This window comes from Pogona vitticeps, chromosome 1, assembly GCF_051106095.1.
Source record: "Pogona vitticeps strain Pit_001003342236 chromosome 1, PviZW2.1, whole genome shotgun sequence".
NCBI lineage: Eukaryota > Metazoa > Chordata > Lepidosauria > Squamata > Agamidae > Pogona > Pogona vitticeps.
In genome coordinates, this window is record NC_135783.1 from 168,741,779 (window position 1) to 168,761,878 (window position 20,100).

A 20,100-nucleotide genomic window follows, 5' to 3' on the forward strand; every position below is an offset into this window, starting at 1 on the left:
ATATGCAGTACAGTTTACAGGAGAAAACACCAACCACATCCTTAACATAATTTCACCATTGCCCAAATTAATTTAGAACCAATCCTTGTACAATGACTTGCCATTACTGTCTTTTGGAGACAATGCATTCTTATTCTACAGTTGCACTGTCCCTTTCTTGACAAGTTCAGTTTTCAAAGTTTCATCCACAGTTTTAAGCCAATAGACAATATCAGCGAAAACTTTTATGTGAACACTTTCTGGCAGAATATTTGGCTGAATAGAAGTAGAAACATCCTCAGGCTTCTAAAGCAAGAGCAGAAATGTCCACAGACACTGGATCAGGGTCATGAAGTTCCCGTGTTGTTGGTGGTAAGCCTGGTATACTTTCAACAGTGTTCACAATAACATAGAATCATAGAAAAGTGAAGTTGGAAGGGGCCTACAAGACCATCAAGTCCAACCCCCTGCTCAATGCAGGAATACAAAGCAAAGAATATCTGCCAGGTGGTCATCAAGAAACCTGTCAAGGCTTTTGTGGCGTTCACCTTTGTGGCACCTGCATGTTTTGCCCTCACAAAGGCTCACATCGCATTTTCTTCTTGCTACCACCAGTAATCCACAATATAAATGACGTTTGTCAGGACACTTGTCTTGTGAATACAAACTGAACTTATTTATTGACATGAATCAGATTTAATAATAACGGAAGTTCTTCAGATAATCATTGTACACAAGCAAATCATTAACAGTTCTCTCAGTACGTACTTTTCTCTTGCAATATCATTGCTGCCTTCTCTACCTATTTTCTTAACCAGTCTTATCACTCTGTATCTGTTCCTTCTCTCTCTTACTAACCAAACTCTCTCTGACTCTGACTCCCTCTAACTCTAACTCTGACTTAGACTTCCAGGATTCTTCTTTTAACATCTCTTGTGGCCCAACCTCTCAACTACATTAGCACAGAACATGAATAATACATGTCTTTTTTTCATAACAAGGGTTGAGTGCTAGAGCTTCCAGCTGGCTTAGCCCGTTTCTCCTGCTCTATCTTCCTCCTCCTTCTGCCTTGTGCACCTGATTCTTTTTTGTTTGGCATCATCGCTGATTGGCATATGTAGACATGTACTATTATGCAAATAGTAATTTAAAAAACATTTATTCACTTCTATACCTTGCTCCATTTTTACCTTTCACCACTAAGAAATTACCATAAGAAATGACTACTATATCAGCAAAACAATTAGCACAGCAACAACAATAACAAAAAACCCTAAACTGCTGATATACTAGAACAACAAAATTCACTGAATGATTGAATTTCTATCAGTGTGCGGACGCGCGCACACATACACACACACACACTGGGAAAAGCATAATGTTTTCACTCCGTGCTCTGCTGCACCAGTAAGAGGAGTGAGATTATCTGTTGTTGTTTAGTTGTTTAGTCGTGTCTGACTCTTCGTGACCCCATAGGCCAGAGCACGCCAGGCCCTCCTGTCTTCCACTGCCTCCCGGAGTTGGGTCAAATTCATGTTGGTCACTTTGATGACACTGTCCAACCATCTCATCCTCTGTCGTCCCCTTCTCCTCCTGCCTTCACACTTTCCCAATATCAGGGTCTTTTCCAGGGAGTCTTCTCTTCTCATGAGATGGCCAAAGTACAGGAGCCTCAGCTTCAGGATCTGTCCTTCCAGTCAGCACTCAGGCTTGATTTCCTTTAGAATGGATAGGTTTGTTCTCCTTGCATTCCAGGACTCTCCAGAGTTTCCTCCAGCACCACAATTCAAAGGCATATATTATTCAGCAGTCAGCCTTCTTTATGGTCCAGCTCTCACTTCCATACATCACTACTGGAGAAACCATAGCTTTGACTATGCGGACTTTTGTTGGCAAGGTGATGTCTCTGCTTTTTAAGATGCTGTCTAGGTTTGTCATCGCTTTCCTCCCTAGAAGCACGCGTCTTTTAATTTTGTGGCTGCTGTCTCCATCTGCAGTGATCACGGAGCCCAAGAAAGTGAAATCTGTCACGGCCTCCATATCTTCCCCTTCTATTTGCCAGGAGGTAATGGGACCAGTGGCCATGATCTTAGTTTTTTTTATGTTGAGTTTCAGACCATTTTTTGGCACTCTCCTCTTCCACCCTCATTACAAGGTTCCTTAATTCCTCCTCACTTTCTGCCATCAGAGTGGTTTCCTCTGCATATCGGAGGTTTTTGATATTTCTTCCGGCAATCTTAATTCCGGTTTGGGATTCCTCCAGTCCAGCCTTTCGCATGATGTATTCTGCATATAAGTTAAATAAGCAGGGGGACAATATACAGCCTTGTCGTACACCTTTCCCAATTTTGAACCAATTAGTGTTTCCATATCCAGTTCTAACTGTTGCTTCCTGTCCCACATATAGGTTTCTCAGGAGATGGATAAGGTGGTCAAGCACGCCCATTTCTTTAAGGACGTGCCATAGTTTGCTGTGGTCCACACAGTCAAGGGCTTTTGCATAATAAATGAAGCAGAAGTAGATGTTTTTCTGGAACTCTCTGGCTTTCTCCATAATCCAGCGCATGTTAGCAATTTGGTCTCAAGTTCCTCTGCCCCTTCGGAATCCAGTTTGTACTTCTGGGAGTTCTCGGTCCACATACTGCTGAATCCTTGCAGGATTTTGAGCATAACCTTACTAGCGTGTGAAATGAGTGCAATTGTGCCGTAAGTTGGAGCATTCTTTGGCACTTCCCTTCTTTGGGATTGGGATGTAAACTGATCTTTTCCAGTCCTCTGGCCACTGTTGAGTTTTCCAAACTTTCCCAGTTTTGAACCAATTAGTGTTTCCATATCCAGTTCTAACTGTTGCTTCCTGTCCCACATATAGGTTTCTCAGGAGATGGATAAGGTGGTCAGGCACGCCCATTTCTTTAAGGACGTGCCATAGTTTGCTGTGGTCCACACAGTCAAAGGCTTTCTCCATAATCCAGCGCATGTTAGCAATTTGGTCTCTAGTTTCTCTGCCCCTTCGAAATCCAGCTTGTACTTCTGGCAGTTCTCGGTCCACATACTGCTGAAGCCTACCTTGTAGGATTTTTAGCATAACTTTGCTAGCGTGGGAAATGAGTTCAATTGTATGGTAGTTGGAGCGTTCTTTGGCACTGCCCTTCTTTTGGATTGGGATATAGACTGATCTTTTCCAGTCCTCTGGCCACTGTTGAGTTTTCCAAACTTGCTGGCATATTGAATGGAGCACTTTAACAGTGTCATCTTTTAAGATTTTAAATAGTTCTACTAGGATGCAATCACCTCCACTGGCCTTGTTGTTAGACAAGCTTTCTAAGGCCCACTTGACTTCACTCTCCAGGATGTCTGGCTCTAGGTCAGCAACCACGTTATCTGGGTTGTCCGGGATATCCAAATCTTTCTGGTATAATTCCTCTGTGTATTCTTGCCACCTCTTCTTGATGTCTTCTGCTTCTGTGAGGTCCCTACCATTTTTGTCCTTTATCATGTTCATCTTTGCACAAAATGTTCCTTTAATATCTCCGATTTTCCTGAACAGATATCTGGTTTTTCCTTTTCTATTCTTTTCCTCTATTTCTTTGCATTGTTCATTTAAGAAGGCCCTCTTGTCTCTCCTTGCTATTCTTTGGAAGTCTGCATTCAGTTTTCCGTAACTTTCCTTATCTCCCTTGCATTTTGTTTCCCTTCTCTTCTCTGCTATTTATAAGGCCTTGTTGGACAGCCACTTTGCTTTCTTGCATTTCCTTTTCTTTGCGATGGTTTTTGTTGCTGCCTCCTGTACAATGTTACGAGCCTCTATCCAAAGCTCTTCAGGCACTCTGTTCACCAAATATAGTTCCTTAAATCTGTTCTTCACTTGCACTGTGTATTCATAAGGGATGTGGTTTAGATCAGTGATTACTCAGATGCTTTTGAACTGCAACTCCCAGAAACCCCAGTCAGCACAGCTGGTGGTGAAGGCTTCTGGGAGTTGCAGTTCCAAACTCCTGAGTAACCCAAAGTTAAGAATCAGTGGTTTAGATTATACCTGACTAGCCCAGTGGTTTTTCCTACTCTCTTCAGTTTAAACTTGAATTTTGCTATGAGAAGCTGATGATCAGAGCCACAATCAGCTCAGAGTGGTTGCATAGACCAGATGGGCGGGATACAAACAAACAAACAAACAAACAAACAAACAAACAGTTTCATTAAAACTACCAACATGAATCTGACCCAACTCCAGGAGGGCCTGGCGTGCTCTGGTCCATGGGGTCAGGAAGAGTCAGATACAATTTAATGACTAAACAACAACAAAACTTACTGATAAGGACTACATGAGGACAGTATGGCTCTAATTAGCAAGAAAAATACTGTAAAATGTTTCATGGCCATGTGTTTTTGCTCCGTAATGTTGAAAAACTGTGTAGAATGTTGGAACATAGAGAGATTTTCTGGGTGAGGGAGAAGATGTGGTATTTTAAATTTATTATTACTCCTTTTTAAAACTTTTGAATGTTTGTGTCTATAATAATTTTCCATCTACGGCACTGCTCCTCTGCCCCCCACACACACACTACACCATAGGCGACCCCCTTCTCAGCATCTCTGGGGTCCCATTTACAACTTAGCCTGTATATGATGGTCCCACTTCAGTCTTTCAGCCCCAATAGTGCTGAGATATCAGGTGAAAGCAATCTGGCACTAGCCATATATGGACTAATATGCCCTTACTACTATGAATAATTTAATAGCTTCCTAAATTTCTCAATGCACAGTGGATTTCCCTGAAGCTATGAAAGGCACTGAAATATCTTTAAAAATCTGAAAATATATGAATTAGTGGTGTATCATAGGTGTGCCAAAACCAGGTAAAAAACAGAATGAAGCCCATATGTAAAGGAGATATCTGTGATGAAGGCTGTTGTTAGTATTGTATTTTTGTTTTGTTTTAAATTGAAATTGCTTGCCATGCTACCCCATGCTAAAAAAAATCACAAGGCTCAAAACATCTTGATTTAATAATTAACTGAATTTTCAAGTGTTACCACGACATTATGATTTTTAGGAAGCCATTTGACATTAACTGTATGGACACCTTTGCACCTGGATTTCACAAATTAATTCCCAGCACTCCATTCCATTGTCCCAACATACTGACACATTACGATAGGAAGAAGGAAGAGATTCCAGTGTGTACAATACCTATACACCCAGTGGAACAGATTTCCTTTTCACTGTTTGAATCACCAGGGCAGGCAGGAAGTTCAGCTCCTTGCCAGTGGTGTTCCTGAATTATAGAATTACAGAATCATAGTAGTTGGAAGGGGCCTATAAAGCCATTGAATCTGACACCCTGCTCAATGCAGAAATACAGATCAAAGCAGATCTGACAAATGGTTGCCCAATTTTCTCTTGTATACCTCCAGTGTTCCTTTATTATTGCTGCTTATCAGAAGATGGTTGTTTCATTTGTTTCTTATGGAGGAAAATACAAGTATTGATCTGAGAACATTATTGCAGAAGAGGCAAAATTTGTCTCATCAAATTTGGATTAATCCAGTTTCCACTGAAATAAGAGCCTAAAGGTCTTTGGGGAATTGTGTGTGCTCTCATCATCCTTATGAATCTGTGCGGTACCTGTTCCTGAGTAACCCAGGCTTATGATAATAATAATGGGCTCGTAATTAGTTTATAGTAAGAGTTGGATATTAAACACAAAAATAGTAAAGTAGACTTTGTCTAGAGGGGTGGGGTATAAGTCAAAATAAAGTAAAGTAAAGAGTAAATTGACCAAAAATTAAGCACTGTTTAAGATTATACCTGGCTTTTTGTTCCATAGGGAATAGAATATTGTTTGCCTGAGAGTGTATGAATCCTTCTTGCCCTCATGGGGATGCCTTTAGACACAATCTGAAATCCAAAAAGAGAGGGGGGAAAGGCTTATCTCAAGAACAGTATCCAAGAGTAGGATTTCTATAGGGTCGACAAACAAGAACCTGGAGCTTCAAAGGAGTATAAACTATTGTGTCCTGCTTGATTATTTGTAGAGCATAATGGAAATTATGTCATTACTGAATATGAAAACCTTGGAAAGTTATCTTTCATTGTACTACATTGTAGTGTTAAAAACTATACACTAGCATCACTCATTACAATTTAAGTTTAAGTAGTACCACACTGTGTTACTTGTTGCATTGCTTCTGGTCCCCCCCCCCATTATTTTTAATTACTCATTTTCATTTTGTATTTTCATTAATCTTTTGGCTTGATAAGAGAGTGGTGTAAAGCAGTGATCCCCAACCTTGGCCCCCCAGATGTTCTTGGACTTCAACTCCCAGAAATCCTGGTCAGCAGAGGTGGTTGTGAAGGCTTCTGGGAGGTGTAGTCCAAGAACATCTGGAGGTCCAAGGTTGGGGACCACTGGTGTAAAGCACTCCTGCCAGAAGGCCTCTGGAAGTGCCCTTTAAAATGTCTTCAAAAGTAAATTTAAAAGCAACTTTTAAAACGGACTTTTCTCATTCATGCTGCTATGTTATATTTGAAATGTAAATGTTTTGCTGAAATTATAAAGAAGTTAACTTGTTAGAGCTAATTATGTTACTTATAACTTATTACTTCCTGGGCCCACACCCTTTTCTTTGAAACCACAGATTGCAACTGCTCTGTGCTTATCTACTTCTGAGCACAATTCAGAGGTTAGTATTAGTTTCCAAATTAGCAACCATATTTGTCAGCAAAAAAGTGAAGGGCCTAGAGCTCTTTTTGCCCTCACAGACAGGCTACACTTCCATTCAGCAATCCTGCCTCCTGGGAAAACGGTTTTGCACAATGACAGACTGCTGTCACCTAATTAGCAGTGGGAAAAACTGAAAGAAAAGTGAGGGGGAAATGGCAGGGAGGATTCTGATGTTTTTCAGAGACATAAATATTTTATTTTATTCTTGAAGGCTTTCAGGGCCAGGATCTGGACATTAGGAAGAAAAACCTCAAGAACACAACCAGACAGCCAGTAAAACCTACAACAACCATATTTTAACTAGAAAAGTTAATAACAATTTTCTTTGCCATTTCCAGCTTTAATTACAAGAGATCATAGAATAATGGAATCACAAAGTTTTAAGGGGCCTGTAAGGCCATCGAATCCAACCCTCTGCTCAGTGCATGAATCCAAATCAAAGGGTATCTGCCTGGTGGTTGTCTAAATTCCTCTTGAATGCCTCCAGTGTTGGAGCACTCACCACCACCTCTCAAGGTAATTGGTTTCACTGTCTTACTGCTCTAAGAGTTACGAAGATTTTCCTGATATTCAACCGAAATCTGCCTTTTTTGTAGCCACATATTCAGCTTGTGATCTACGACAATTCCAAAATCCTTCACACTTGTAGTTTTGCTGAGCCAGGTCTCCCCCATCTTGTAACTGTGCAATTCGTTTCTTTTTCCGAGGTGCAGTACTTTGCACTTATCCCTGTTGAATTTCATTCTGTTGCTTTCGGCCCAGTACTCGATCCTATCAAGGTCACTTTGAATTGTGTTTCTGTCTTCTAGAATATATTAGCTATTCCGCCCAATTTTATATCATCTGCAAACTTGACAAGCATTCCCTGCACTCCCTCATCCAAGTCATTAATAAAAATATTGAAGAGCATCAGGCCCAGGACTGAGCCGTACCCCACTTGTTACTTCCTCCCAGTTAGAGAAGTACCCATTAATCATCACTCTCTGAGTACGAATCTGTAGCCAATTGTTCAAGGTGGTAAGGTATTTCTTGACTATTTGTTTATTTATTTATTTATTTTATTTTATTTATACCCCGCCTATCTGGCCCACCGGACCACTCTAGGCGGCTTCCAAATATAAAATCAAATAATAAAACATAGACAAATACATAATAATCAAACAAGAACAGCAGTAAAGATAAAAAGGAAAAGTAAGAAAAAAAATCAAGAGTTGGCTGGAGGGAAGGCCTGAATAAACAGCCTGGCGTGCTCTGGTCCATGGGGTCACAAAGAGTCAGACACAGCTTATTGACTAAACAACAACACTCACATACCTGAATGCTTTTTTCTTGCTTTTAGTGTCTTTAGCTAAACTTAGCTCATTCTCAGCTTTTGCCTTCCTAATGCCATCCCTGCATTTCCTTGCTACTTTCTGTACTCATCCTCAGTGGCCTGGCCTTCTTTTCATTTTCTTGTCCATGTCTTTTTTTTTAGGTTCTCCCTGAGCTTTTTGTGAAGCTACACTGGCCTTTTTTTGCCACCTCTCACCTTTTTGTCTTGGAATTGTTGTAGTTGTGCTTTTAGAATTTCTCTTTTTTTAAAGAAACTCCCACCCTTTTTGGACTCCTTTTCTTTTTAGGATCTCCTGCCATGGGACCGACCGACCGACCGACCGACCGACCGACCGACCGACCGACCGACCGACCGACCGACCGACCGACCTACCTACCTACCTACCTACCTACCTACCTAGTGTTTTCAGGGGGGGAATCTTAAGTTTTAATACTGAACTTCCTTCCTTTAAGTATAATTTAGTGTCTAATTAACGCCCAGTTTATTTTCCTTGTGTCTCCCTCCGTCTCTTCCTCTCCCCAGCTTCTCCACAGCTCAATCAATTATGATGGAGAGCTGTGAAATGCTATTTCTGCTGTAGAAGTTGTCTTGTCCAGGGATAGTAAATAGATATAGTTTTTAAATATGTTTCTCACCCGTTTGTAGAATGATGTTAATTAGGCTGCTTTATCGCTGCTTCATACCTGGCTGCCGACGACTTGCAAGCAAGCTAGTTCAGCTGCTTATTTCCGTCCGCTGTTCAATTGGGGAGTTTCCTGGATCAAACGTGGGTAACCACAGTTCCCCTGTAATCAACAGGCTTCTCCCCCGTTTCACCACCTCTTTGGGGTGGTTTTAACCCCCTGGGGGGTCCCAGACAGGTCGGAATTTGCTGCTGTCTCATTGCAGCGTCAAGCTCAAAGTCTCTGAACCATGAGGGATTATCCAGACCCTTGGCTAAAATGTTGAACAGGAGCCCCTCCAGCACCACCTTCTGTGTTCTCCCTTTCAAGTCCCATCCCAGAGAGATAGTCCAGAAGGATCCTGTGGTCAGTGCTATTGAAAGCTGCTGAAGGGTTCAACAGAACCAACAGGGATGCACTCCCCCTGTCCAGTTCCCAGCATACGTCATCAACCACCGCAACCACCAAAGTGGTCATCCCTTAACCAGGCCTGAAGCCAGATTGAAATGGATCTAGATAATCCATCTCATCCAGAAACCTCTGAAGCTGAGAAGGCATGGCCCACTCCAGCACTTTGGCAAGAATGGAATATTTGAGACTGGCTGGTAATTCAGAAGCATTTTGGCTGTAGACCAGTGTAATTATCCAGTATTGTGGGAATATGATACTTCCTTGAATAGCTTTGACAAATAAGATAAAATCACTTTTTAAAGAAACTAATTTAATTACTAGAACTGCTCTTAAATATTTTTTCTTCATTGGCATTTGAGTTCAAAATGGCAGAATCACCTGATCTTCCATTCCAACAGCTTTGAGAGCTTGTCGTCCACGATGAGAAATGGCCAGATTAATACTCCTGCCATGAACTATATCAGAGCCACGGATATCTGAAAGAAAATGGAATAGCACTGACTGCTTGATTGCAAACAAAATGTAGGAAGACTCTGTATGCACTTGCAGTTGATAGTTAGAGGGAGGGAGGCTTTCTGCAACCATCCGATTTCAGACAAGATGGAAAAGTTCCTGCCTTCTTTCCCCCCTTCTGTGACCAAAGCAGTGAACATATTCACTTACTCTCTGGTTATACATACAAAGTCCTATTTCCTTGTCATACATGTATGCAAGAGCCACATTTCTTATTTATGCACAAACGCTATTCAATTATAAATACAAACAGATACACACTGTCAGGTCATACATACTTCCCATTCTCTCTCCCACACATCTCTATTAATCAACTTCCACTTAACTTACAAAAATTAAGAAAAAACATAAATACAATATCAACATCAATAAATTATAGTATTAAATAACATTAGAAACAAACCCTATATATAGCACATTGAAATCTAATATATGAATGAAAAAGGACAGAGAGAAAGGAGCAGGGCAATTGATGACAGCAACTATGATGGGGAAATAGGGTGAATGATGTAAGTGAATGATAAAATTAAAAAGGTGAGCAGCTGCAGGGATTGGGAGCGATGGGATGGGGGGAAGGAGGCCAAGCAATGATATTTCTCTTACCATCCCAGATGGAAGAAAAAGAGGTTACTTACTGGTAACCATAGTTCTTCTAGTGGTCCTCTGTGAATTCACACAAACGGGTTGTTCTGCCCCTGCGCTGAACGTCTCAGAAGATTTTAGAGCTTAAAAGTACAAAGTTAGTGGGACATTCTCCTGTGGAGCACATGCTCCGCCCACCTAAGATTCCCTTCAGTTCCTAGAATTTGTCTGCCGGGCAGAAGAATCATTTAATATAACCCGTGACGGACAGACGGGAGGATGGGTGAATTCACAGAATTCACCATACAAGAACTATGGTTACAGGTAGGTAACCTCTTTTTCTTCTTCGTGGCCTCTGTGAATGCACACATATGGGTAACTGACAAGCTTCACTTCCCGGATGGTGGGACGTCACGGTAGGAAGGATGCCAATACAAATCTGCCAAATCCAGCATCAGGTAATGCCTGACAAAGGTCAATGGGGCAGACTACGTTGCAGCACGACAGATGTGAGGTATCTCAATTCCACACTGGGAGGCAGTAGATGTTGACAGCGCTCTAGTGGAATGTGCATTCAAATGATCAGGAGGTGGTTTGCCTGATAGTTTATATGCCAGAGAAATAGTTTGGACTATCCATCTGGAAATGGATTGTGATGAGGCTGGGCCTCCCTTGTGAGGTCCATGGAAACATATGAAAAGTCAGTTAGTTTTCCTGAAAGCCTTAGTTCTGTCAATATAAAATGCAAGAGAGCATCTTACATCTAGCCTGTGGAGCATGCGCTCTAGAGAGATTGATGGTGATGGGAAAAACTATTGGAATATAATTGGTTGATTTAGATGAAATTCTGATACAATCTTGGGCAGAAAAGAGACATCAAAATACAAAGTCACCTTGTCTGGATGAAATTGGATAAAGGATGGATCACTGGCTCTTTTAGCAGATGTTATAGCCATCAGAAAAGATGTATTTAGAGAAAGCAACCTAAGATTTGAAGAGGCCATTGGTTCGAATGGTGGGCGCATGAGGGCATTAAGGACAATTTGTAGTGACCATTGGGGAATAATACATAGGTAAAAGAATTGGTACACAATGTTGTCGAATTGGAATCTACAAATTTTTTTATGAGAGGGATGGATTGAAATATAGAAGTAAGCGTCCTGTAGACTGATCACAACAAACCATTCTCCCCTTTATCTGGGTTTTTTGAAAAGGCTGGCGTCGATGAGACTGATTTTGATTCAGAAAGGATTATGTTGATGGTGGTGGACCTTGAAAGGACCTGTCAACTGGTTGTGATCTGAACTGTTGATATGGCTGGAATCTCTGATACAATTATTGTTGAAATGATTATGGATAGAATTGAATCTGTCTGTATTGAAGTTGTTGGTATCAAAAGGATTAGTGGTTGGTGTATGATCATGCCGTTTTCCGTATTTAAAGGTTTTCCATAGTTTCGTCTGTTTTCTGATTAAAGAAACCTGTACCATCAAAGGAAAGGTCTTCTATCATTGACTTGGCATCATCAGATAGTCCGGTAGATCTAAGCCAGGCGTGTCAGCGCAATGCTATCGAGAATACTAGGGTATTCAATGCCACGTCAGCCACATGTCTAGCCAAAATCCTTTGTAGGTGGCCTTGGTATGGGCATTAGTCAGTTCAGTTTTGATTGATTCAGGTGCGGATTCCAGTATGGAGAGAATTTTGTTTCAAAGTTGGCACTGATAAGCGCCCATCACTGCTTGATAGTTGGTGACTCTAAGTGAAAAGGATTGGAGCGAATAAATTCTTCTACCGATGATGTCAATTTTCTGACCCTCCTTATAGTAGGGGCCACTGAAGACTTATTTCTGGCTCTGGACTGGTTGGACTCAACAATTATAGAATTGGGAGTAGGATGTTTGGCCAAAAATTTGGTGTTTGTTCCATGTGTCTTGTACAGGTTTTCAGTCTGTCTTGAGATTTGTAGCGTAGATGGTGGCTTCTCCCATGCTTCCTTTGAAGTTTGAGCATTGATGGAATAAAAGTAAGCCTAAATGGAGGTGTCCTTTCTTGACTAATGTTGTTGAAGATTAGATCTGCCTCAGATGATGGAGGTTCTTTGATATGTAGTTGTAGGGATTTAGCCATTCTGGATATCATCTGTGAATAAGAAGTGAAATCCTCTGAAGGAGATGGAGGATGATTATCGATAGCATTTGAGGGAGGTTGCATGTCTCGCACATGCTTCGGTTCTTGATAATATGAATGTCCTTGGTATGGTTCCATGTGATATGGATCGCAATACAGGACAACTTCACCCACATCAAAATGATAGTACCATGGAAAATTGATATACTGGTAGTACTCTCCAGACGGAGGCATATATCGCGGAGGAGAAATATGCTTCCATTTCTCCCGATGTCTTTGGGTAGAGTGTTGAGGAGAGTCCGATCCTGAAAGTTGGATTTCAATCGCCCGCCCTGACGCAGGGCCAGAATGGGCCGAGGCCTGGCTGGCTGGCGCACCAGCCACTGAGAGGCCAGTGTGCTTCCGTTTCTCCCAATGTTTTTGGGGAGAGTGTTGAGGAGAGTCTGATCCTAAAAGTTGGATTTCAATCGCCCGCCTTGATGCAGGGCTAGAATGGGCCGAAGCCTGGCTGGATGGTGCATCAGCCATTGAGAGGCCAGTGTGGGGAGATAGGCTACCATTGACACTGGAACGTGAGCCTTTTTTTTGTTCATGGTCATCTCCCAAAAGTGAGATCAGAGCCTTTGGAGTCTTTGCTTAAGTGCCAGCTTGGTGAATTTTTTACATGCCGCACAAGAATGGGTTGGGTGTTGCTTGCCCAAGCAGAATAAACAGCATTTGTGGCTGTCAGATAATGGGATCTTATTTGAACAGCTCTTATACCTTTAAAAGGAGCTGTTGAGGCCATAAAGAGTGGGAAACCAGAGGGAGAGATGGTTGAAGAGATGGGGGAGGGGCGGGAAGCTAAAAGCAGGAAAGGCAAAGAAACGGAACTGACTGACAGGGGAACGTTGATTATAAAATACTAATATAGTCGCTAAAAATCGCTCAGAAACACGCTCTATTCTTCTGGAGATCTGAATGGCGATAAAAAGGAACTGAGTGGAATCTTAGGTGGGTGGAGCATGTGCTCCACAGGGGAACGTCCCACTAACTTTGTACTTTTAAGCTCTAAAATCTTCCAAGACATTCAGCGCGGGCACAGAACAACCCATTTGTATGCATTCACAGAGGCCACGAAGAAGAACTACAGCCAGTGATAAATAGCTCAGGGATGTGTGTGTGTGTGTGTTTTCCTTGAGGAGTAAGTCACACTAATTTCAAAGGGAAATAGCAACAAGGGGTTCAGTGGTCTGTCTTTTACTCCATAGAGCAAAATTCAAGCACAATTTATATCCAGTTGAGACTCTTTGGGGGACTGGACTCTTTATGTTATATGCTGTCAAGTCAGAACCAACTGATAGCAATCCTAATAAGGCTTTCAAGATAATTGAGATATTTAAGGATGGGTTTACTAGTTCCACTCTTCCTGTGTGGAGATTCTAACCTAGGCCTCCTGAGTTCTAGTTCAATATTCTGTCCACTACACCACACTGTACTCTTAGATTTATAGAATTCTGAGTAAGGTAAAAGAAAATTTAGATGTGGGAGGAGAGATTTTGACGAAGCATGGTTTGGGTGAACTGAAAAATGCCTGCACCACCACTAATATTTACCACAACACCACAAGAATTCACCATTCTGAAAACATCTACAGCCCTTAAGAAATATCCTTTTGTCAGAGATCCCAACTATTTTATTCATAGAAATCAAACAAGTAAAATGTCCTGTTCAGGTGTTCAGAACAGGTAGAGAAAAGTGCCATATATGGACTGGACAACAACATGTCCGAAGAGGAGAACCTCCACGATCTATGAGGGATACTCACACAAGCTGGAATGCTGATTTGCTGGGGTCTTGGTACATGTGGAGAACTCTTGTAGGTGGCAGCACCTCTCCTCTTCAGATTTATCACTCTGAACATGCAGAAAGAGACAGCACCACAGACAGAGGGGGCAGTGCTGCAGTTCTCCCCTTTATCTATATTAGGTAAACAGACATACTACACCCTAAATTGGGGCTACTCTTACCTTTATAATGGTTGTTGACATTATGTATACAGTATGTGGTAGAATCGTATAAAAATCAGTTTTCATCCTGAGTTCGCAAATGTTCATTCAAAATACATTTTAAAGAAGTGTTATCCTTGTTGTTTTTTAAATTCATCTATCTATCCTGTTCAAGTACAAAGTGCAACTGTTTTTCTAAAGAGGTGCATCCAGTTGAGGAAACCTGAATCCTTGCCTTCCCTAGACACTTACTTTCAGTTTGGGAACTGAGATGAGTGAAAATAGACTTGGCAGACCACAAACAGCTAAAAGTAGGTATATAATATACAGGTCAGAACCAACTCAAGGTATGTGAGATATTTAAGGGATGGCTCTACTAGTTCCATACTCCTCATGCAAATGGTTTCTGCCTTTGCCACCCCATGTAGCCCCCTCTCAATCCCCCTTTTCCAGGAGTTCTATGGGCCCTTCTGAACAATGGGGATTGTGCCATGTGGAAGGAAGGCAGCAGTGAAAGGGGGAATAACCAGCCATTGGGTAAAAGAGACATTTGATTCCAGGAGGAATTATACTTGTGTAAGACCCTCAGCCCCTTTACTCTAAATTCCCGTTTGCAGCATAGACACAGTCTCCACTGTGAAGTACCACTCATATTACAGTCCAAAAAGGCTTTCCAGGGCCTGTGCTTGGCCATATGGGGAAAAGCCAAAGAGGAATATTAATTCTGCAAGCTGTCATTTGATCAATCAATCATCAGACACACTCCTTCAAAGTAAAGCATGCTGTTCTCATGAAATTACAAACACAAAGCAAAACAATGATAAAAAAGAAAAAGCTAGTTTCTCTCATACAAACACACACATCATAAACCAACAGGATTTGCACACAGACACTTGGAGTAGACTTTTAGTTTAGTTTAATAACTTCATAATAATTTAATTTAACCATTTAATCTTAATTTAATACGAACATCAGAATAAACATACCTGGTCTGCTTTCATAAAGTTCTACTACAAAACCCCTTCTGGCAAAGAAACAAGCATTTAAAGAACCAACCTGCAACAATAACAACAACAGTTAAGGGGATTATAGAGATGGAAAGAAGTTTATTTATAGCAACTTGGTCCTTAATTCAAAATTAATGCTTTTTCAAATTTTCAATTACCTTCTTCAATCTAAATATGCTGGTATCTATCTTCCACCTTTTTGTTTCTTTATGATCACAGTTTATATTAAACTCCATATTAACATTTGCATGATCAGATATTTGTCTAATATCTATTTCTGTATCACTTACCCTAGGTAGCAAATCATCTGAGACAAATATATAATCAATTCTAGAGTAAGTCTTGTGCTCTCCCTTTGTTCTCCTCCCTCCATATTTCCTTCATATCTGTATTACTAATTAACTTACATAGACTCATTTGTCCCCTTCTTTCCTAATTTTTTTGTAATTTTGTCTTATCCTCAATATCCATAACTATACATAATAACAAAACCTAAATGAACTTTATCTACTTCCAACACTGTATTGTGAATTTACCTAAATTGAAAGATTTATTTAATAGACTATTAATGGGGGAAGAAATTCCAAGGTTTTGGAAACATTAAATGTTAGTGTTAATTTTGAAAACAGATAAGGACTCAATGACTATAGGGTCATATAGACCAATTTCATTGATTAATCAGAATGCTAAAATATTTACAGCTATACTAGCTTAAATGGTCTTATTGAAGAATATATTGGTAAAGATCAGAATGGATTTTTAAAGGGTAGAGAAATGGGGGATTTAATGAGAAAGGTATTAAAAGTAATCAATACAATTAAAGAGACAAAGACAAAAACAGGGATACTATCGCTGGATCTTTATAAGGCGTTTGACTCAGTGGAATGGTCAACTTTAAAAATATTAATAAAAGAATTAGGTTTTGGTGCATGTTTTAGAAATATTATTCAGCAACTATATTCAGAGAATACTGTCACGGTTTTAGTATATGATGGTATGACAGAAACAATTATATTAGCCTGTGGAACAAGACAAAGGTGTCCCCATCTCCAATACTTTTTACTTTGATAATATAATTATTAGCAAATACATTTAGAGAAGATATCAAAATAAAAGTATTAGGGAATAAAAATAAAATCAAGATAAACTTATTTGCAGATGACACATTACTATCAATTGAAGATCCAATGAATTATATAGAAAAGATTAAAGGGCATTTAAAACCCTTTGAATTAAAAGAACTGCAGAATGTGATTAATATATATTGTAATGAAAATAAAAGGGCAAGGATAAATAAAACATGGAATGTACGGATGATAATATTCAAAGAAAAGGGATAAGTGTAATATATAAAATGTTAGTAGAAGATTAATATAAAACAATAGCTTTGAAAGAGATATGGCAAGAAATTAATGTAGTAGCATGAAAGAGGATCTGGGGAAAAAGAATAATGAAAATATGTCAGTTAGGATAAAGGAAGACTGTTATAAAGTAATATAGAGATAGCATTTAACACAAGTGAAATTGAATACATTGAATAAAAAGTTATCATCTATACATTGGAGATGTAAAAAAGAAAGAGGAACAATCATATATGGTGGGCATGTAAGGAAAGACAGAAACGTGGATTATAAGGACACCTTCTGGAGGAAAGCTGAGTGACAATCTCAATACAACTTCTATATTATATCGGATTTGATACGTGGGAAGCCTTTGGGACTTTGAAATATCGCACTGAAATTGGAACTGTACAAATATTGAAGTGGGATAGCCAGAGATTTTTCCTAGTTTCGTCTTGACATCTGGAACATTGTTTGGGACACTGGAATATCATATTGAGGCTGGAACTGTACAGATATTGAGGTTTGGAACCCTGTAATTGTTGTCAGCTTGGACTTTCTTCGTTGGATTGCATGGGACTCTGGTAATAGAGGTCGAGAGAGATAACATCATTGCTAGGATTCTAGAGAAGAAGGAACATTTTTGCCATGGTTGTACTTTAAACTGCTGGGCTAAAAGCTGATTTATATGCTATAATACCTGGGTAAAGATTGGAGGAAGATCTTAGGAGAGGTTGCTCGTTGTGAGTTTTGTTTGTGGGTTAAATAGGGGAAATCTCTGAAAGAGCAAGTGGTGTATTTAAGGCTTGGTTATTTTGGTAAAGGGTATAGTAAAATTCACACAACCTCTATTCAGAGATAGTAGGAAGAATATTGAGATATTGTTACAGAAAAGATTGAAATGGCCTCCTAAAAACCAAAGCCCCAAATGCCTAGAACCTCTCCTGCCCAGTCTCAAAGTGTGGGAAAACTAGTGGCACAAGTATCAGACAAAGAATGGCAGACTACCATGCAAAATTTACTAACAACAGGATTTCAACAAGTAAATGTACATCGCAGCCAAATAGCAGATCAGATGAAAGAAATGAAAAAGGAGATATCAGAAGCCAAACAACACATAACTGAAGTGAAAACAAAAACACAAGATCTTGAGGAAAAAGTGAGAGGTACAGATACTAGAGTGAACCAAACTGAAGAAACATTAGAGACAGTACAGAAGAATCAAAAACAAAATGACAACAGATAAATAATGCTGGAGATAGAGAGAGCATCGAAGATGCTCAGATTTCAAAATGTGCCAGAAAAGGAAGGGGAGGAACTAGAGATACTAATGAGTAAAGCTTTGGCTACAGAAATAGGGACAGAAACAGCTGACTTTTCATTTTTGGAAGCAACTTTCAGGCTGAACACAGCATACACCAGAAGGAATAAGCTACCCAAAGAAATTCATGTAAGATTTACGAAAAAATCAATTAGAGACAAGGTTTTAAGAGCCTCACATAATAAACAATTGATAATAGAAGACAAGAAAATAAATGTCTTAAAACAAATTCCCTGGCAAATGAGGCAAAGAAGGAAGCAATACTCCTCTCTTGCATCACTACTTCAACAAAATGGAATTTCATATACAGTGGTGCCTTGACTTACGAACTTAATCCATATTGGACTGGTGTTCGTAAGCTGAAATGTTCGTAAGTCGAAGCACCATTTCCCATAAGAGTGCATTGAAAATCGAAAGAAAAAAACACCAAATAAAATAAAAAGAACACAGCAAGCCCGATTGGAAGGTCCATTGCTGAGGTTCAAGAAGAAGATAAGAAGTCCATAAACAAAAAGTAAAGCCACCTCTATTGCTGAAGTTTAAGAAGAAGAAAAAACCCTCCAGAAACAAACACTAAAGCCACCTCTATTGCTGAGGTTTAAAAAGAAGAAGAAACCTCCAAAAATAAATAGCAAAGCCACCAACAACACAGTACAGAAACATACCCGCCCCAGCCAAAACCCACCAGAGCAGTATTTTAAAAGGAGGCAACAGCAGCTTACCTCCCTGTAGACACACACACACACACACACACACACACACACACACACACACACACACACACACTCTGAAGCAGAAGGAGGCAGCCCCAAGCCTCCTAGGACGACGACACAGTCTCTAACTGCCGAAAGTGAAAGAGCTACAGTAAAAAGCAACCTCATCTCCATCTACAGTTAGAAATCTGAATTGCCTGCCTTTTTCCCCTGCCTGTTTCTGTTTGTAAGTGGAAGTCCATTTGCAAGTCGAAGCAAAATGTTGCGACCGGAGCTGTTCATAAGTTGAAATGTTCATAAGTAGGGATGTTCATAAGTCGAGGCATCACTGTAGATGGCTCACACCAGAAGGTCTATTTTTTCGAATTGACACACAGAGATATAATATAACATTGCCGATGAAAGTGCAAGATTTTATGGGAAAAATGAGAAAAATCTGAAAATACAGGGAGAAAAAAGAGAGGAAACCAGAAGAAAGACCTCAAGAGAAATCAGATCACCCATCACAATCAGAATCAGACACAGAGCTAGGAGATCAGGAAATAGCTGAGCCAAGACGTATCAGAGGCATGATGAAGAGAAAACAGAAAGGTAGTAGTCAACAACAAGATGACTAGAAAACAAATGAAGTTTTTTTTCAGTCAACATAAATGGCCTGAACTCACCTCAAAAATGGAAAAAGATCTTTCTACAACTGCAGAAACGGAAATCTGATGTAATTTGCATTCAAGAAACCCATATGAAAAGAGCAGATCAGAAACTGCTGGAATGCTCAAGGCTAGGAAAACTGTTTGTAGCTTCGGACATAAGTAAAATGAAGAAAGGTAGATAAAGAAAGAACTGGAACCAAAACAAACATTTGCCTCAGACAATGGAAGTATACTAATGGTGAAAATCCAAAGAGAATCAAAGAAAATGCTAATCATTAATATTTACGCATCAAATGGAAATCAAGAAAAAAATTTAAACAACTGCAACTAGAATTAACAAATAAAGATTATGATTACTATTGTGTGATAGGAGATTTTAATGCTGTTTTTAACAAAGAACTAGACACAAAATCAGATAAAATAACCAAAAAAAGAGAGAGGAACAATCTTAAGAAATTTTCTACAATTGGCGGAAGAAGTAAATATTATAGATGTGTGGAGGACATGTAACCCAAAGACAAGAGACTATACCTTTTACTCTAACAGACATAAATCATGATCAAGAATTGAATCATATTGGATCTCAACAAGACTAATGAAAGAAGTGGAGCAAATAGACATCTTACCCAACACATTTGCAGACCACAGTCCAATTTCATTACAACTGGGTAGCAAATCAAGAGAATTTAATTTGAATCTCAATACTTCACATCTAAAAAATGAGAAATTTATTAAGCAAGTAAAAGA

The 20,100-nt window shown here is 39.7% G+C and overlaps 1 protein-coding gene across 10 annotated transcripts in view; it reads right to left on the minus strand.

The window, feature by feature from the left end:
- The window catches only part of KMO (kynurenine 3-monooxygenase), a 57,955-nt gene that overhangs the window by 23,656 nt on the left and 14,199 nt on the right, over window positions 1–20,100 (minus strand). For 4 of the 10 annotated variants that reach the window (XM_072995230.2, XM_072995257.2, XM_072995292.2 and 1 more), the window contains 4 exons: window positions 15,309–15,378; window positions 14,142–14,229; window positions 9,488–9,585; window positions 5,788–5,877 (listed from right to left, as the gene is read on the minus strand). In XM_072995230.2, the coding sequence (XP_072851331.1) occupies window positions 5,788–5,877; window positions 9,488–9,585; window positions 14,142–14,229; window positions 15,309–15,323 (291 nt within the window). In that variant the 5' untranslated portion in view covers window positions 15,324–15,378. The remainder of the gene's footprint in view (window positions 1–5,787; window positions 5,878–9,487; window positions 9,586–14,141; window positions 14,230–15,308; window positions 15,379–20,100) is intronic. The other 6 variants (XM_072995386.2, XM_072995427.2, XM_072995184.2 and 3 more) reach the window with 3 other exon arrangements.